The sequence below is a fragment of the Leuciscus leuciscus genome (genome assembly GCF_965113295.1).
Source record: "Leuciscus leuciscus genome assembly, chromosome: 19".
NCBI lineage: Eukaryota > Metazoa > Chordata > Actinopteri > Cypriniformes > Leuciscidae > Leuciscus > Leuciscus leuciscus.
The window spans coordinates 1,439,545-1,460,949 of record NC_138743.1 but is presented as its reverse complement, the minus strand read 5'-3'; the positions used below and the strand labels follow the sequence as shown (position 1 = coordinate 1,460,949).

The window sequence follows — 21,405 nt, the reverse complement described above, 5'->3', positions numbered from 1 at the left end:
GTTAGTAGTGTGTTAAACTGGCGGTTATGGAAAGGGACGGGACATTTCACAAACACACTCGAAGCGCTCGACCAATCACAACACACTGCTCCGGCCGACCAATCAGAGCACAGTGTGCTTTTCAGAAGGAGGGGCTTCATAGAGACAGGAAGTAAACAGAGCGTTACTGACAGACTGGGAAGAGAGGAGCCGCAACAATGGAGAATATGAGGAAAATAATCAACATTCAAGCAGGAAAACCTGTTCTAGTAGAGACCAAACACACAAACAAGGCTTTGGCAAAACAGCTCCTCTCTAACAAACTCTCCACACTGTAAACACTCGCGTACGACACAGAGAAGACGTTCTGCTTGGTGTCACACAACAGTCTTTAAACATTTCTATGATCACGCGTGTTTGTAACGTCACACAGATCCAGACTGATGAGGCACTGCTTTGAGAAAGGCTGTAAATAAGATCAAATAATTTTTCATTTCAAATTGCTGAAATTAATTTTCCCGATATCAGTAAGTGCCACAGAAGGGATGTTTGAGCAGCGCCGGAGGACAGATGAAACCCGGAGCTCTTAATCTGAGAGGCCGTGTTGATACGCCTCCTCCAGCTTCACTTCACGGAGAATAAAGAAGCAGAGTTTAATGAGCGCCGGATGAGGAACGCTGAACTAAACGCATCTTAGGGCATCTGACACACACACAATCATGCACACGCTCACACTCACACACTCATGCACACGTTCTCACTCACATGTACGCACATGTACACACACACACACACACAGACACACACTCACACACTCATGCACACGTTCTCACTCACATGTACGCACATGTACACGTACACACACACACACTTACACACTCACGCTCACGTGCACACTTACATGCACGCACACACACACACACACACACACACACACACACACACACACACACACACACACACACACACACACACACACACACACACACACACACACACACACACACACACACACACACACACACACACACACACACACACACACGCTCACACTAGGGTTGCCAACCGTTCCGTATAATATGGAATCGTCCCGTATTTGACACATAAAAGTCTTGTTCCGTATTGAACTGATACGGAATGCACTTTGTTCCGTATTTTTGAGAATCAGTTCAGTGCAAATCCATGACAGACTCATAGCTTCTAATATATGTCAGAGTCAGACTATGAACGAAGACATGTGTAGGCTATAATAATGTAACCGAGCTTTTGTAGCGGGTTCGCCTAAACACTTTTAGATAATAAAATAATGAAAACGAGACACAGAAGTTCCATGAACGATGCACACACTTTTTAATCTCTTCCCGCGAACACCTCTGGTCCTCTTATGCGCATGCCCAACTCTCTCTTGCCTACGGCAAGTCCCAAAAGACAGAATGTGCTACACACACATAGACGGTACATGTAACATTCCTATAGCCTTAACTTCTATTCAGACTTTAATCTGTTACATACGTCCCATCCCCCTAAAATAAACGTCCCCGTTTATCTACCAAACAACAAGGGATAGAAAAAAAAAAAAAAACAGAAACAGGAATAATACACATCAACATGTATAATACTCAAACCCGTGTCCAACCATAACACAGTTTGTACACTATGAAATTACAATTATCACTTATATAGTTTTAACTTTTTTTGTTTTTGTTCAATGAACCGGTACCATACAATAATGAACCTCAGTACAGTACAAAGTCTTTCAAGCAACCAGGAGGTTTCAACCTTTTCCCAGCCCTACTCATAACAGGAATGAGCTTATCAGGCCCCTCCTCAAGTACCTCTCCTAAATCCTTTTGAGGTGAACTGCACTTCACTCCCCCCAATATTTCAGGCTCCTCAGAAGGGGAATCAGGCAAAGAATCAGGACCTACCGACAGTCTCTCAGTAGAAGATAGTGTTGGAACAGGCAATGTAAAAGGTCTCAACCTGTTGTAATGCACAACCTGTCCTCGTTCATCTGAGTCTATAGGGCTAACGATCCGGTACGTCAGCCCAGGCTCTCCACCAGACTCCAAGACCTGCACAATCTGAAAAGGTCCTTTCCAGTGGGGTGCCAGCTTCCTGCGGCTCTCCACAGGGTTATGGAGCCACACCATGGCGCCGACTGTGTAAGGCTGGTGTCTGAGGTCTGAGTCATGGTACAGCTTCTGTCGATCATGCGCCACTTCACTGTACATTCTAGCACTCCTGAAAGCGTCTTGTAGCTTTGCCAGCAAAGTGGATACGAAGTCAGCATGAGACTTTGCAACATCACAGTCAAGTGTACGGGTGGCCAGTAAACAGTCAGTGGGCATCCTTGGTTCCCGTCCATGGACCAGTAAGTATGGCGAGAACTTGGTACTAGAATGATTTGAGGAGTTGTATGCAAATGCGACCAAAATATCAAATATGTTTGATATAATCGTCCCATTCGCCCCCACATGACAAGAGTATCTTAGCAATTTGATCAGTTAGCGTCCTGTTAAAACGCTCCACCATGCCGTCTGAGGATGGGTGATAGGGAGTGGTGCGCGTTTTCTTTATGTTGAGCAATTTACATAGGGTCAGGACCACCTCTGATTCGAACTGTCGGCCCTGATCTGAATGTAAAGTTTCGGGAATGCCATGCATCAAAATGTAGTCCACAAACAGGCAATGCGCAACGGTTTGTGCAGATTGATTAGTTAAAGCAAATAGATTAACGAACTTCGTGAAATAATCCTCAACTACCAGTACATACCGATTACCTTTGGTCGTTATTGGCAGTTCTAGAATGTCCATAGCAACTCTCTCAAAGGGCCGCATTGCGAGGGACCCACCCATGGGTGCTTGATGGATAGGGACAGGCCTACGACGAGTCTGGCACGCTGTGCACTGCTCGCACCATGTTTTGATGTCCTTAAACATAGACGGCCAGTAACAAAAACGCCTTGCTCGTTCCCACACTCGCTCAGGAGAAAAATGAGCCACGGTTGGGGCCCCGTAAAGCTGCATAAGAATGTCATGTTTAAGAGCAGGAGGAACCACGACTTGAGCAACAGGGTCACCTGTGAGGGGACAGGAAACAGAGCGACACAACAGTCCATTTATTATAGAGAGACGGTTAAACACAGTCCAATATTTTCGTAAGCTCGGAGATGTACCCGCCAGTTGTCTCCTAGGAGGTCTTTGTGATCGTTCCACCCAGTGCCGTACTGTGTCAATATCTGGATCGTTCTGCTGCATAGCAATAATGTCTGCTGCATCACACGATAACTCAGACAGGCTCATTATGTTGTCCGCCCTGAAGGACGAGTTAGTCACAGTCCCTTCTTCAGCCACCTCAGCTGTTTCAGTGGAACAAGAAACGTAATTATTTGATTGTTCAGCACTCACCACATTCACGTCCCGCACTACTTCGACTACTGTATCAACGTCCTTCAGGTCTGGTGTCTCCGGACGGCGGGAGAGTGCAACAGCGTTTTTATGCTGATTTCCCTTTTTGTGCTCAATGACCCAGTTCAACGGGTCCAATTCCAAAAGCCATCTAGCCCTTCTGCCCGTTGGGTCATCCTCGATGGACATGCGCCGTAGTGCTAAGAGAGGCCGATGATCCGTAATGATGGTGAATGAGGAGAGTCCAAGATAGTGTCTAAATTCCCTCACTGCCCACACGATAGCCCATAACTCCCGGTCAAAAGTGGACCAACGTCTTTGTGTGGCATTCAAAGCACGACTGGCATAGGCCACCACATACTCGAGACCCTCCTTTTCCTGTGCGAGCACAGCACCATCAGCCCACTTAGAGGCGTCAGTATAAACTTTGAATGGCACTTTGAACTCAGGCATTGTCACGATAGGAGCTGAAGACAGCACTCCCTTTAAATAGTTAAATGAGTTGTCACAATCGGTACTCCACACAAAAGGCACGTTTTTGCCAACCAGCTGGTTCAGTGGAGCTGCATGTTTCGAAAAGTCCTTGACAAAACGTCGATAGTATGAACACAGTCCCACAAATGCTCTGACCTCGGAGGGAGACTGTGGAACTGGCCAATTTCTCACCTTCTCTGTGTTTCTCGGGTCAGGCTGAAGGCCTTTCTCTGAGACGACATGACCCAAGAACACCACATGATCCCTGGCCAGGTGGCATTTTCCGGGGTTCAATTTCAAACCTGCTGACTTTATTCTAGAAAACACCTCTTTCAGATGAGTTAAATGCTCTTCAAATGTTCCACTATAAATCAAAATATCGTCCAGGTACACCATGCAAATGTGCCATGGAAGCCCTCTTAGAACTAGCTCCATCATCCGTTGAAAAGTGGCGGGCGAGTTGGAAAGTCCCATCGGCATGGAGCGCCACTGATATAGACCCTGACCCGTGGTAAAAGCTGTTTTTTCTCTGTCTTGCTCGGCCACCTCCACCTGCCAGTAGCCATTAGAAAAATCCAATGTGCTAAACCATCTAGAGCCCGCTAATGCGTCCAGTGTATCATCCACGCGTGGAAGAGGGTGAGAGTCCTGGATAGTGACACTGTTCAAACGTCTGTAATCCACACAGAAACGCCAGCCACCACATTTTTTTTTAACAAGCACGACTGGCGACGCCCAGGGGCTACAGCTCTCCTCGATAATGCCATCAGCTAGCAGGCCCGCCACCTGTCTCTCGATTTCAGCTCGCTTTTCAGGCGATGTACGGTATGCTCGATGCTTAATAGGGGCCTGTTCACCTGTTCTGATATAATGCTGCACTAACGTGCATTTTCCCGTATTCTGCCCTGTTGAGTTGAAAATGTCGCTGTACTCCAGCAACAATGACGAGAGCTTTTCTTTGTCTGGTGTTGAAATCGGCGACCCACTTAAAGAAATGGGAGGAGCTGTGTTACGGGGGTTAGGAACAGCCCTTTCACCTGAGTCCTGCTCAACATGCTGAACATCAGAATCAGCGACAGAATAAAACTCGCCCAGGTGTGTCCCCTGTCTTATAGAAATTTCCTGTCCAGTAGGATTCAAAATCCGAGCTTTAGTTAGTCCATTGTGCACGTTAGTGAGTGTGTGCGCAATAACCAAGCCGGCTGAATCAGACACATTTGGTTCCAAATACCCCACAAAGTCACTAGACACCTGGGCCACGCTAGGCAAACCAATCTTAACAGGCACAATTGACTCACTAAGGGGTGGAAATGTCATATTTGTGGCCAGAGATACATTGCAGCATGCTGGGACAAAGCCTTTGCTGACAAGAAGCGGAATGGAAACGTCCTACAACTGCAGTTTAGCATGACTAACGTCCAGCAGGGCATGATTCTTTACCAAAAAATCCCATCCCAACAATATGGACTGCGTCGCTTCTCTCACCACATGAAAAACGTGTTGCCATGTTTCAGTACCCAGCTGCAGCGTCACAGTAAGCGTACCCAGCGTATCCAACATCTGCCCGTTTACAGCACGGGTTGCGATATAGTCTTTCTTCATAGGTCGACTACGAAGTGCTGGGATTGACATTCGAAAGTCAGAGCTCATTAGTGATACACTAGAACCAGAGTCTATTAAAATCGGAAGTTCAATGCCCTCAATAGTTCCTTTCACATATGATACCAGTGGCCCCTTGTTAGTGTTTGTGTACGCCTCCGCGTCCATCACTACATAGTAACTGTCATCATGTTTAAGGCCCCTGGGTAGTTCAGCTGGTGTTTGGGCCGCAACATCAGCTACAGCCCGTTTCCCGGCTCGTAGTTCCTCTCCTCACCGCTAGGGGTCATGAAGCGCACTCCCTGTTTCCTCGTTTCCTCCTCATAACTGCCTCGTCTCCGCATGCTGGGGTTGGGGGAAGGGCTGGCGTTGCGTCTCATAGGGCTACGAGTCGCATGGTATTTCTTACGACCACTGAACTCCATAAATGGTTTTCTTTCAGATGAGCGGCCTCTCTGCGTCTCATATGCCTGCATATGGCATGCACGCCCCTGACAGCAGCACTGACTTGACTCACGTGACAGGGAGCGCGCTCTACCCCACTCTGTGCCGCTACGGCTAACTCTCTCTTTCAGTCTGTGATTTTCGTCCTCCAAACGGTTAAGAGATACTTTCATGCCCCTCACCTCGTCAGTCAATCTATCAATCGCTCTGTACAGTCCACTAATGTCCGACACAGAGTTCACATTAGCAACAGTCCCGTCGGCAGTCTGACTATGGTTGACATTAGCAGTCACATGTCCCATATCAACCGCATTTCTCGCGTTCTCACACCGACCTGCAATTATTACAGCCTCCTCCATGTCCGTCGCCCCCTGCTCATAACATTTCGTCCTCAGCACTGGGTCCAGACCCGCCACGAAGCGGCGAAACTTCTCTACCCTCTGGGCTCTGTCGCCGTATTCAGGAAAAGCCTCATCCACAAGCCTGCTGATTTCTGCTGCGTACACTTCCAAACTCTCCTGTGCTGCGCGGGGGTGGGCAGACAGACTGGCTCTGAATCGCTCCATGAACTGTCTCCTCCCAAAAGCCTCTTTTAGCTTCTCCTTCACCGCGTCATAGTCCGACTTAACAGCATCAGAGAGACTGTCCCATAGAGAAAAGGCTGCGTTGCACAGACGTGTAGGTAAAATCCTTGTCAGTTCATAGTTGTATGAAGCGGCTCCACTCCCTTCCGTGAGCGCTTTGACCGATACTTCAAACTGTCTGGCCCAGCACACAAAGCTCTGCCTCTCCTCCCCAGAGAACGGCGAAGGCAAATCAATTCGCACGCTTCTATGGCCTCTGTCACGGTCCCGCGACATAGTACTAAAACTGTCCTCCTCGTCCTTGCACCACATAATGACAATCTGTTGACCGCGTGTGCTACCTTAACTATAAACTGAAGCTACGATAAATAAATGGTTCAACACCCGCCGAAACACTTTTGAAACACTAATTCAACCTACAAAAAAAATAAAACCGCTGCCACCAATGTAACCAAGCTTTTGTAGCGGGTTCGCCTAAACACTTTTAGATAATAAAATAATGAAAACGAGACACAGAAGTTCCATGAACGATGCACACACTTTTTAATCTCTTCCCGCGAACACCTCTGGTCCTCTTATGCGCATGCCCAACTCTCTCTTGCCTACGGCAAGTCCCAAAAGACAGAATGTGCTACACACACATAGACGGTACATGTAACATTCCTATAGCCTTAACTTCTATTCAGACTTTAATCTGTTACAATAATAATAATAATAAAAAAAATGACGGTGCGGTAGATACTAATTTCTCCTTCTGTTTGTCTGATCAGCGTAGCGTTTAAACATCATCAGAGAATGCCCTTTTAATTGGTCGTTTCAGTCATTGTGAGTCACGTATCATAGCAACGATGACGACAAGTGACAACAGCGGGAAATGTAAAAATGACTACCTCCGAGCGCCTCCGAGCAGCCGGCGAGAAAGAAAAGAGCACAAAAATATAGAATTGAATGGGAAAATGACTACCCGTGGCTGGAATGCGTGAGGGACAATGAACATTGTTGTGTTTATTTTTCTTCAAATGCAGTCTAAGCCGATGAGTTTTGAATGTTATATGTTGTATTTGTTTAAGTAAAAAAAAAAAAAAAACGTATTATAAAGTAAACAAATCCATGGTTCATTGTTGGCAAAATGATCATGATAGCCTTTATATTTCACATCTATGTGGTTCAGTCTTGTATATTGATTAGGCCTACTTTGCTATTCTATAAATATTTAGGCCTAATAAGTTATATAAGTTGTATTATAATATGCTATAATGTATGAAATATATTTATCTAAATGTATCAATTAGTTTCCACAATATTCACCAGAAGTCATCATTTCAGGGGTTATTTTTCAAAATTTTCTTCCGTGGGGGCATGTCACCGGATACCCCCCACCCCAACCCCCCGTTCCTTATTTCCATTTCAGAAAGTTGGCAACCCTAGCTCACACTCTCACACACACACACACACACACACACACACACACACACACACACACACACACACACACACAGAGAACCAGCCGCTATGAGTCAGAGATTAACATACACACAAGTAGGAGTTTTTCTGTTCATCGTGATGTAATGAAATAGTTGGTATTTGCTTCTGGAAAAAACAACACACAAGGACAAAGCTTTTAGAGAAATCAACGATGTGGTGGCTGAACGTACGAAGCGTCTCTACATCAGAGCCGTATGTTGTGGCTAATAATGTGTGTGTTCTCTCACACACTCAAGGCTAATGTGCTTCAATCTCACAGAGGCGCAAATCTGCAGCGATGGGCTGGAAAATGCAGTTATATAAACAGAGCATCTGCTGCTCGACATCACACACGCACACACACACACACACGCACGCGTGCACGCACACACACACACGCACACGCACACTCACACTCGCACTCGCACACGCACACACACACACACACACACACACACTCACACACACACACACACACTCACACACACACACACACACACACACTCACACACGCACACGCACTCGCACGCGCACGCGCACGCGCACACGCACACACACACACACACACACACTCACACACACACACACACACACACACACACACACACACACACACACTCACACACTCACACACACACACACACACACACACACACACACACACACACACACACACACACACGGCTTCAGCACTTTCTGATCGGCACAATAGAGGAACTGTAAATACATCTGGCCAACTCCCTCAGCAGAATCATCTGAGAAAAAGATTGAAATAAAGATTATTGAAGACTCTTTTTTAAGAAAATATTATTTCAGTCTTTCTACAAGGCCTGTCATGATCATGCATTTTGTGCCGATGATTAATTGTCATACAAATAATTGCGATTTAATTCTGTTGGTGATTCTCTGGTGACTAATACGTGTTTTAATTTTTTTGTGTGTTTTTTTGTTTTTACTTGGCATCATATATATTAAAAAAATACAATAAAATTATAATAATAAACAGAGCAATTCCAAGAGGGTCCTCACACCATTGGTGCTCGATCCCTAAAAAAGGCCCATATGATTTACTTCAATGCTGTGAGAATTAATAATATAATATAATATGTATTTATCAATATAAACTCTACTTAAAACCCTCAAACCCTTTTTGAAGAATAAAACATCAATCAAATGTCATCTGGACAAACAGAGCATGATGTTGTTCTTCATTAAATGAGCTTGTTTGAGATATAAATCAGTGTGTGTGGATGTTTACTGTTCAGTTATGATCAGACATTATGATCTTTCTGCTCATGGATGATCAACTCAATATCGTCCCACAGAAATGGAGCTCTTGAGATTCCAGCGCAGATTAACAGCTCTGCAGCTTTAATAGAAGAAATAATATTGAGTTCATGTCGTAACTGGACTGAAGGTGCGTTCAACGGCACCGGTGCAGGAAAAGAAAATTATAAAAAATCTTCACTTCTATTTATCAAGTGATTTCCTGTTCTCAGAGTGTGACAGGTGTCAATCAATCACTCCGACTCGGAGTCTTGTGCTCATCTGAGCAGTCAAACGCTCTTTTCCAAACACATGAAAGCTGTTGAGCTGCTGAAGTCGTTCCTTCACGCCTCTAACTGAGCGACTCGATGGGTTTTAGAGGAGATGGTCTGCTGCCCGCGGGCGTTAGCACCGTATGCTAAAGACAAACACCACATATACACATATACCAGCACATGACCAGCTGGAACTCAGTGAGGAAAAGTGTTAGCGCATCTAACACAGTCAGACACACAGAGATACACTACCAGTCAAAAGGTCTGGATCGGTCAGATTTCTAATGCTTTTAAAAGAAGTCTCTTCTGCTCTCCAAAGCTGCATTTATTTGTTCAAAATTGTCATAATATTCAACAATATTACTGGGGGGGGGGGGGGGGGGGGGGGTTTGTGTGTGTATTTTTCTTCCTGTAGCTCAAACAGTAGAACATCGGCGCTTGCAACGCCAAGGTCATGGGTTCGATTCCCAAGGAAAGCAAAAACTGATAAGAATGTAAATGTGTAGCTTGAAATGCGAAGTTAGTCGCTTTGGATAAAAGCGTCTGTCTAATGCATAAATGTAAAAAATAAAAAATCGTACCGATCTCAAACGTTTGACTGGTAGTGTAATGTCAATTAAATTCACCCACTGCACTTATTTCAAAGAACAAATGTGATGTTGACTAGCCTGGTTAAAACCAGACCATTCTCAGTAGTAACGGAGTTATGGTCTGGCAAAGCTTCATTAATAACTCATTTCCAAGTGTCACCAACGGACGTCGCTCAAATGTCTCTGGGCACAACGCTGCGATCAGTGGCACGGATACAGTGTTTTCTCTTGTGGCTCGCGCACACCGCACTTTCTTCACGCGCGCTTCAATACGTTACAGAGATCGATCTATTTATGAGGCGTCGTCTATACGAGTACGTTTGCGGAGAGTTTGTGTGTGTGTGCTCGCGTCTCAGATGAGTATGTGCGCGAGTTTGTGTGTGTGTGTGTGTGTGTGTGTGCTCGCGTCTCAGATGAGTATGTGCGCGAGTCTGTGTGTGTGTGTGTGTGTGTGCTCGCGTCTCAGATGAGTATGTGCGCGAGTTTGTGTGTGTGTGTGTGTGTGTGTGCTCGCGTCTCAGATGAGTATGTGCGCGGAGAGTTCCGCGCGTCTTGTGTGTGTGTGTAGAGTTTGCGTGTGTGTGCGTGAGCGACTTTAGATGTGACGTTGACGTTGTGCATTTCATATAGTTGGAGCATTCAGCAGTACATGTATGTGTGACTACTTAGTATATGTGTATGCAAGCGTTTTATGTGTTCGTGAATGAAGTTCGATTTAAGCCCTAGACGGCGCCTCATATCTATTAGTTGTGGTGAAATAAAAAAAATATAGCCTAATGCACACAAAGTGTCCCTGCTTGATATACAACCACTGATGAGCATAATCGGTTTAAAAAAACAACAACAAACAAACAAACAAAAAACTACGAATGCGGATTAGAACCCAAAACCTCTTGACTAAAGTTCAAGTTCAGCTGCAGTGTTCCTCTTCGGGTAAGTCTAGTATTTTAATGCCAACTGCAAATCTTGCATATCAAGTATGAAGTATATCAAGTATATTTATATGAGGCTATACTATGTGTGTTAAATATTTCTGCTCAGTGTCAGATATTTCTCTGTTTTGTAAAAGTCTATAATATATAATATGTAATATAATATATATATAATATATATAAATAATATGAGAAGACAAAATTTTGATCTTAACTTAAGTGTTTTCGGCTACATCAGTAGCCTTTTAAACGGCACAATTTTTAATTTAATCTTTTTCAGAAAACACACAGGTATTATTTTTTTGATAAAGTGTGTGCGGTTTCGTTTTCTTAAGTACCGGTTTAAGAACCGTTTAAGCACCGGAACCGTTTGAAAAATACCGAGTAGGTACTGGTATCGGATAAAACCCAACCAATACCCAACCCTAGCGTCCTGTCACGTAAACTGCCCTGTCAATCATCTTGTCACAGTTAAAATCCTCTATTAAATCTCATTTAATTTCCTACCGTTTCGGAGAGAAATATAGCAGCACGTTCATCTGCCAGTGGGTCTTTCATGGAGACTGTCCTCGTGTGTTTGCAATTTTAATATAATAATGCATTTAAAAGTTGAACGGACGTCGCTCAAATGCCTCTGGATAGACCTAAAACCAATCAGAGCGATCGTCATCGTGTAAAGCCCGCCTCAACGTTTCTGATTGGTGCCGCGATTTCGACGGATTAGAAATGGGCTTGAATGAGCTCTTTGCCAGACTACTTGCAGAGCAAATCTAAATTTGCCGGAAGTTGTCTGGGTTTTCCCAGGCTAATGTTTGACCTGAAATCGCCTCTAATAGACCTGACAGAACGCATAAAGATCCAAAATCATGATGTTGATCTTAATATCTACACACAGAATCATTGTAAATAAACATAGGTTACAGCTAACAGAAGCAGAAAGCAACTAACAGGACGAGAATCATAAGAAGGATAAATCATCCGAGCAACTCTACTGTTCTCATCCGTAATAATAATCTCCTGATCCATTTTAAATGTGCATTTTGTGTGAATTTTTTTAAGGGGATCATACTTGTGGTTTTTATAGCATTTTTGTTCAGTTATGTAGCTTAATTTTAATATTTAATTTAATGCCAAATAATTAAAATTGAAGTAAAATTCAAACAAAAAGCACTGCAAACTAACATTTAAATTAGAGATGCACCGATAATAAAATTATTTACCGATAACCGATTATTCAGAATGATATCTGCCGACAGCTTGAAGGGAAAATAAACTAATGCTGTAAACTATACAGGGACCCTCACAATTGGTACATTACTATAATATTAGAGGTTATCATTAACAACAGAGCCCAAACTATTACATTCAACTGCAAAAACAAAACTTACAATTCCATACAACAAAGATAGTCAACATGATTTTAAACAACAGTACAATCCATTGAACACACTGAACTTTCATCCCTCACAGCCTTAATTATTTTTTATTAAAAAACGTTACACCCCAACAACAACAACATTGCAACACTCTCAGCAACCAATGCACTTACAACCTCTTAAAACGCCTTAGCAACCCCATAGCAACCTTTCTGATCCCTCTTTCTCCCTCCCGCTCCACATACATACAGCAGCAGGTTTAATTGCTCATTACAAGCCTTTTAAGCTGTAAGTGCATCTTCTATTCAAAGATGGGCAGCAGACGAGTTTCTGCTCCTCAGCTCCACTCAAAGCCATTATTTAGCATTATTTACTAGTGTGTTTCATAATTGGCTGCTGATTGTGTGGCATGCACGAGTCAAGTTCAACCCAAAAGATATTTTCATTTCCTCAAACACCTCAGAGCCTTTTGGTCTGCTTGTAATCATGTTTATTTATTTCTCTCCTGATGTAGTTCTGTAGCCGTGAGTCATGTGATGTGTGTGAACCCAGTAAACATTCGGTGACTTGCAGAGATTTACACCCTGTGGATCAATTACTACAGCACAAACACTGTCTACTTCATGCTAGCGGTGCTGGCTAAGACATGTTTTTAAAACATCCGAACACCCAAGCAACCACATACTGTAGCAAATACTCAGAACACCCTAGCAACCACATACTGTAGCAACATTCTAAAACAAATCCACCCAGAACACCCTAGCAACCACATACTGTAGCAACATTCTAAAACACTCAGAACACCCTAGCAACCACATACTATGGCAACATTCTAAAACAAATCCACCCAGAACACCCTAGCAACCACATACTGTAGCAACATTCTAAAACACCCAGAACACCCTAGCAACCACATACTATGGCAACATTCTAAAACAAATCCACCCAGAACACCATAGCAACCACATACTGTGGCAACATTCTAAAAACACCCAGAACACCCTAGCAACCACATACTGTAGCAACATTCTAAAACAAATCCACCCAGAACACCCTAGCAACCACATACTGTAGCAACATTCTAAAACACTCAGAACATCCTAGCAACCACATACTATGGCAACATTCTAAAACAAATCCACCCAGAACACCCTAGCAACCACATACTGTAGCAACATTCTAAAACACCCAGAACACCCTAGCAACCACATACTGTAGCAACATTCTAAAACACTCAGAACATCCTAGCAACCACATACTATGGCAACATTCTAAAACAAATCCACCCAGAACACCCTAGCAACCACATACTGTAGCAACATTCTAAAACAAATCCACCCAGAACACCCTAGCAACCACATACTGTAGCAACATTCTAAAACACTCAGAACATCCTAGCAACCACATACTATGGCAACATTCTAAAACAAATCCACCCAGAACACCCTAGCAACCACATACTGTAGCAACATTCTAAAACACCCAGAACACCCTAGCAACCACATACTATGGCAACATTCTAAAACAAATCCACCCAGAACACCATAGCAACCACATACTGTGGCAACATTCTAAAAACACCCAGAACACCCTAGCAACCACATACTGTAGCAACATTCTAAAAACACCCAGAACACCCAGAACACCCTAGCAACCACATACTGTAGCAACATTCTAAAAACACCCAGAACACCCAGAACACCCTAGCAACCACATACTGTAGCAACATTCTAAAAACACCCAGAACACCCTAGCAACCACATACTGTAGCAACATTCTAAAACAAATCCACCCAGAACACCCTAGCAACCACATACTGTAGCAACATTCTAAAACAAATCCACCCAGAACACCCTAGCAAACATATACTGTAGCAACATTCTAAAACAAATCCACCCAGAACACCCTAGCAACCACATACTGTAGCAACATTCTAAAACAAATCCACCCAGAACACCCTAGCAACCACATACTGTAGCAACATTCTAAAACAAATCCACCCAGAACACCCTAGCAACCATATACTGTAGCAACATTCTAAAACAAATCCACCCAGAACACCCTAGCAACCACATACTGTAGCAACATTCTAAAACAAATCCACCCAGAACACCCTAGCAACCATATACTGTAGCAACATTCTAAAACAAATCCACCCAGAACACCCTAGCAACCACATACTGTAGCAACATTCTAAAACAAATCCACCCAGAACACCCTAGCAACCACATACTGTAGCAACATTCTAAAACAAATCCACCCAGAACACCCTAGCAACCACATACTGTAGCAACATTCTAAAACAAATCCACCCAGAACACCCTAGCAACCACATACTGTAGCAACATTCTAAAACACCCAGATCACCCTAGCAACCACATACTGTGGCAACATTCTAAAAAACACCCAGAACACCCTAGCAACCACATACTGTAGCAACATTCTAAAAACACCCAGAACACCCTAGCAACCACATACTGTAGCAACATTCTAAAACACCCAGAACACCCTAGCAACCACTTACTGTAGCAACATTCTAAAACGCACTCGGAACACCCTAGCAACCACATACTGTAGCAACATTCTAAAAACACACTCAGAACACCCTAGCAACCCCGACATTCTAAAAAAAACTCCCAGAACACCCTAGCAACCACATACTGTAGCAACATTCTAAAACACCCAGAACACCCTAGCAACCACATACTGTAGCAACATTCTAAAGCGCACTCAGAACACCCTAGCAACCACATGGTGTAGCAACATTCGGGGGGAAAAAAACACCCAGAACACCCTAGCAACCACATACTGTAGCAACATTCTAAAACACACTCAGAACACCCTAGCAACCACATACTGTAGCAAATACTCAGAACACCCTAGCAACCACATACTGTGGCAACATTCTAAAAACACCCAGAACATCCTAGCAACCACATACTGTAGCAAATACTCAGAACACCCTAGCAACCACATACTGTGGCAACATTCTAAAGCGCACTCAGAACACCCTAGCAACCACATGGTGTAGCAACATTCGGGGGGAAAAAAACACCCAGAACACCCTAGCAACCACATACTGTAGCAACATTCTAAAACACACTCAGAACACCCTAGCAACCACATACTGTAGCAAATACTCAGAACACCCTAGCAACCACACACTGTGGCAACATTCTAAAAACACCCAGAACATCCTAGCAACCACATACTGTAGCAACATTCTAAAACACACTCAGAACACCCTAGCAACCACATACTGTAGCAAATACTCAGAACACCCTAGCAACCACACACTGTGGCAACATTCTAAAACACCCAGAACATCCTAGCAACCACATACTTTAGCAAATACTCAGAACACCCTAGCAACCACATACTGTAGCAACATTCTAAAACATACTCAGAACACCCTAGCAACCACATACTGTAGCAAATACTCAGAACACCCTAGCAACCACACACTGTGGCAACATTCTAAAACACCCAGAACATCCTAGCAACCACATTTACATTTAGTCATTTAGCAGACGCCCTTATCCAAAGCGACTTACAAATTAGGACTAAGTTCAGCGAGTCATCATAAAGAGGCAAAAGCAACAACAACGCAGGAAGTGCTCAAAATACGAAGTTCAGGTATTATTCAGAGTAGCATAACCCTGATAAGTGATGTTTCAAAGGGAAAGGATTTTTTTTTTTTTTTTTTTTTTCTATAAGGTTAAGTGCTCACGGAAGAGATTGGTTTTCAGCTGTTTTTTGAATGTTGTCAGGGAACATTCAACCACATACTTTAGCAAATACTCAGAACACCCTAGCAACCACATACTGTGGCAACATTCTAAAACACCCAGAACATCCTAGCAACCACATACTGTAGCAAATACTCAGAACACCCTAGCAACCACATACTGTAGCAACATTCTAAAACATACTCAGAACACCCTAGCAACCACATACTGTAACCCCATACAATTACCTTCTGTAATTTTTTTATTGCATGGCAGAAACAAGCTTCCATAGTAAAATGACTCGCTGGGATGTTTGTGAAAATGATTACTGTAAGTGATGATTCATTTAGTTAGTTAGGCACAGCACAGTCGGTTAAACCCCAACACACACACACACACACACACACACACACACACAGACACAGACACACACACACACACACACACACACACACACACACACACACACACACACACACACACAAACACACACACACACACACACACACACACACACACACACACACACACACACACACACACACAGACACAGACACACACACACACACACACACACACACACACACACATATAGAAGCAGTGTGCAGTACGCTCAGTACAGTCAGTACATGAATCCTTATGCAACATCACTGCACTGAATCTCTGAAAATGAAAAAGTAATTTGACAAAACTGCTCGACAAAATCCAGATTCCACAAAAAACTGCACACAGTTATCTTTCATCCTTCGTCACATTATGAAAACAATAGAGATGCATTCTGAGTGTGCAATGTGCAAAAAGCCATTCTCATCGCATTCACACTTTCTCCTCAATGGCACACCAGAGACACTTTATCTCTCAGCGTGATTTCACACCACAAACACAATGACGGAGTATCCTTCACTCCAACACACCCCCTCTTCACTGAACACTTCCCGGGACTGACGCAGAGCGCTGGTTCTACTTCAAATCAAATGAACTGTGCATACATTTACTGGCTGCTAACTACAAGGCTGTTTAAATAAAAACACAAAACGTTTTATGTGTTTTGGCCGTTCATTTACATTTACAACTTTTTGGGAAGTTTTTGAAAACGGTCTCTGTGTAAATAACCAAAACGCGAATTTTTGAAGATGATGACGTCATGCACATGCGTATTACGTGTTCAATCTATAGTGTTTCATCGCCATGACGCCATCTAATGGCCTGGCAGCAGAATACAGGGTTTTTAGTCGTTTTGGCGGATCTGTGTGAATGGGATCGTTTTGACAATGGTGTCGTCTGTACACGGAAAACTCAAAGGAAAAGTTCTCCATTTTAAATATATCATTGTCGTGTAAAAGTATCCTTAGAGTTAAAATGTTTTGTTTTTTTATGGATACAGCTGCCTCACTCCTGTCGGATGAACCCGGCTGCTATCTGTTATTATTTCCCTGAAGAGCATCGCTGCCTTCAGCTGGAGTAATGCCGTCTGAAGTGGAGTTTGGTGCAACTCTTCAGTTCCTCCTCCTTGAGACGCAGCCTTTCAGAAATACAGTATGTGTTCTTGAAAACCAGTTTCTCAAAACACACATTGATCTTCTGAGAAAATGGAAAGGGCTCATGTGACTCATAACGTGGCAGTTTAATTTTCAAGTTTTAATGGATGAGATTATGTGAGGTGTCTTGAGATTTATTCAGGGTGAGATTCAAAACACAGCCAGTTAAAACGTGTTTATTTGTGCAAAAGAAAAACACTACTAACAGTTGTGCTTGAATGTTCAGCCAATCTCAGTTTTAAATTTAGCTGCAAGCAGCATGAGTAATTAAAGATGTTTTAGATGATTTTAGTCAAAATTGCGGAAAAATCCTAAATATAATCACTAGCAATATGATGTAATTGCTTTTCACTTTCCATACAACATGACAAAAGGACATAATGAAATTACTAAAAATTTAACTAAAATGAACATGAAAACTAGAAATGGTAAATTAAACTGAGGAATTTTGGAAATATTCCAAGTATTCCAAAAACTTAATGGGAATCAAAGGGAATTAATTGTAAATTTGGGGTAATTTATATAAAGTGTATCATATACAAACAAACACAAACATTTTGTTTGGTCATAAGCAGACATTCTGCGCTATTGTCGCAGTTGTAAACACAACGGCTTTCTTCTTCCACGAGGGGTTTTGGCATCACGGCATTTGTTTCCAGGCGGGCCGATAAAGAATGCGACACACACGTCTCCCGGACATCCTGTAGAATTCAACTAATCAGATCGCGACTTCGAAACTCCTGAAGTGTTTCCAGAAAAGTGTGCCATATGCATCAGACGTTCAGCCAACGGTTTGTGGGCGTGACGTCTGAGGCTGAGACTAGCCGAGCACTAACATAAATGACTGATGAAACGTTAAAATTTGTAAAACAAAACTTGCTCCATCCTTCATCTTTACTCAAAGTAGTAAGAACGACAGGCGATCTGCAGTAATACCAACGCTATCTCACGATTAATTCGTACGAGCGAGTAAAATGTGACTGATTCGTATGAATTCGTATGACCTCACAATTCGTACGATTTGTCTAAATCCCAGTGACAGTTAGGTTTAGGGGCGGAGTCAGTGGTAGGTCATTCGTACGAATTCATACGAATTGGGCAACTCGTAAAATAGACGGTGTTCGTTTGCAGCCAATGAAGTACATAGGCGGGGATTATGCAAATGTGTTACCATGCAAGTCACGGAAGTGAGACTGGAATAACGGACGACTTGTTTGGACGGTTCAGAGTCGATTCTTTCTTTTAGGAGACAATAACTTTATTTAGCGTGCACTTTCGATTTAACGACTTTGCATACTGTTTATATTCACAGACAAATATATTACACACTGCATGAAAGGGAATATTCCAAAAAGCATAATATTTGAACTTTAAGCAAGACTGTGCTGCAAGATGTTTCAACTACCCTTAAAGGCCCCCTGAAATCAGAATTTTAAGTTTTTTAGCTTTTAGTATGAATATGTTAGCCTTAAGGTTATGAATAAGCTGGGGTGTTCCAAAACAATGACAAAATTCGCATTTAGGAGATATAAGCATTAAAAAGCATTACAGTTTCTCACTTCCGCTAAAATGGATCATGGATTTTCAGGACTTCAGCTTCTCATCACATCTTCTGTCCAATCAAATGCTCTCTAGAATCTAAAGCTCCGCCCCCTATGTTATAAACACCACCTGTGTGTTCGGTTGCTCAGATGCTCAAGTTTTATTCAGTTTTCCAACTGTACGTTAGTTACAAAATCAGAATCAGAATCAGAATCAGAATCAGAAAGAGCTTTATTGCCAAGTATGCTTGCGCATACGAGGAATTTGTCTTGGTGACAGTAGCTTCCAGTACACATACAATACAAGTGACAAGACAAGTGACAAGTAACAGGTATAAATAAAAAAATAAAAAAATAAAAAAATAAAAAAAATAAAATAAAAAAAAAAAAAATAAAAAAAATAAAAATAAAAAAAATGAAACGGCTAGAATTTATGCACACCTTTACTATTGAATCCAACGTATCATCAGCGCTCAGATTCGCTTCCATGGTTCTGTCAAGTACGACTTGCAGTCTGTGAGGCTGACTAAAGGGCTAGTGGCAATTGGCTATTTGAAAAGGGGGAGGAGCCATTCAATATTTCCCGCCTTAGATTCTGTTTCAGTGGAAATGACATCAACGCATCAAACAAAGCTGCGCGTTCCAAGGCACTTCAGTGGGCCTTTAAGTTCCTTGTTATAGGCAAACCTGCAATTTTGCAAATTTCCAGTTTATTCCCATTAATTCCCATGGAAGGTTTCTGACTTTGAAAATTCAACCCTAAATAAATTTATGAATAAATAAATAAATAAATAAATAGATAAATAAACTAAAATACCTATATTACACATGAAAGGAAATATTCCAAAAAGCATAATAGGGGCACTTTAAGCAAGTTGTGCTGCAAGATATTTTCAACCACATTTAAGTTCCCTGTTACAGGCTAACGTGCAATTTCGCACATTTCCAGTTTATTCCCGTTAATTCCCATGGAAGGTTTCTGACATTGGAAATTCAACCCTAAGTAAAAGTAAAACAGCACTTACACTGCACGATGAGCTCGACCACGGCCTCTCTGGGCTTGACGTTGAAGCCGTTGAACTGGCTGGTCTGGCAGCGATAGGATCCGCTCATCTCGCGTGACACGTTGACGATCCGCAACACGCCGTCGTAGCTCTCCATCTGCATGCTACCGTCGGGCATGGGCACTTCTTTATCCGCTCGCGACCACAGGATGATGGGCTTGGGTTTCCCTGAAACAAGGCACTCCAGCTCCACCGTCTCACCCTCCCGCACCGCCAGCGGGGACTTGCCCTGCGGCACGGTCAGGTTCGGGGGAACTAAGAAAGAGAAAAACAGAGGAGGGACTGATATGGGACTCTAGAAAGGTAGTAGACGGGGTCGCTGAGGATGGTCAACGCTGGCATGTTGTGTGTTTATGCATGCATGTGGTTGCTGTTGCGTGAAAATGAAACCAATATCTAAACCAATCGAAATGGTCTCCAGTGATCGAAACCAACATCCAATATCCGAACCAATATCCAATGATCAAAAACCAAACCACTGAGCGTTTAAAACACAAGGACCAAACGATTTAAGGAGAAAACGGAACAACGTGAGATAGTAAAGTGAACCGACTTCAACATCGTATGCGTTTTCTGGTCAGATGTGGGATTTTCCTACTCAATATCTCTAACGTCTAAACATTAATGCATTTCAACATTACAAAGTACAAAATAGTTTAGCAGTTGTTCGATAATCTTAGTAATGTCCTGATAACCAGATAAACGATGCTAACATTCACTCTCTAGGTCTATGATTGGATACAGTTATTTTAGTATCATTACTATTTTACTTTTAAATTAATTTTGATATTTACATTTTAGTTAAAGATTTAGTAATTTTTATTTTATTTTATTTTTTTATACTTTTCTTTTTTCTTTCTTCTTTTTTTAAATATGTCTATATAGTTTTTATACATCAAGTTAAACTAAATGGAAATATGTGAAAAAATAAGTAAATTTTTGTGTGTTATTTTATTTCAGTAAACTTTCGTAAAGAAAATAAAGAAAATACATCTAATAACCCTGATACTGAGAGGATTGTTTAAATGTTAAGATCATGAAAATATTCTATTTTATTATAATTTAATTTAAGCATTTTATTTGCTTAATGGTATATAGTTCACCCAACAATACAAAAATGTATCTAAAATGTTCTCACCC

The 21,405-nt window shown here is 42.4% G+C and overlaps 1 protein-coding gene across 3 annotated transcripts in view; it reads right to left on the bottom strand.

The window, feature by feature from the left end:
- Positions 1 to 21,405, bottom strand: part of LOC309481994 (MAM domain-containing glycosylphosphatidylinositol anchor protein 2) — a 201,012-nt gene that overhangs the window by 49,334 nt on the left and 130,273 nt on the right. For 2 of the 3 annotated variants that reach the window (XM_082147153.1, XM_082147152.1), the window contains exon 8: positions 20,227 to 20,547. In XM_082147153.1, the coding sequence (XP_082003279.1) occupies positions 20,227 to 20,547 (321 nt within the window). The remainder of the gene's footprint in view (positions 1 to 20,226; positions 20,548 to 21,405) is intronic. The other variant, XM_082147154.1, reaches the window with a different exon arrangement.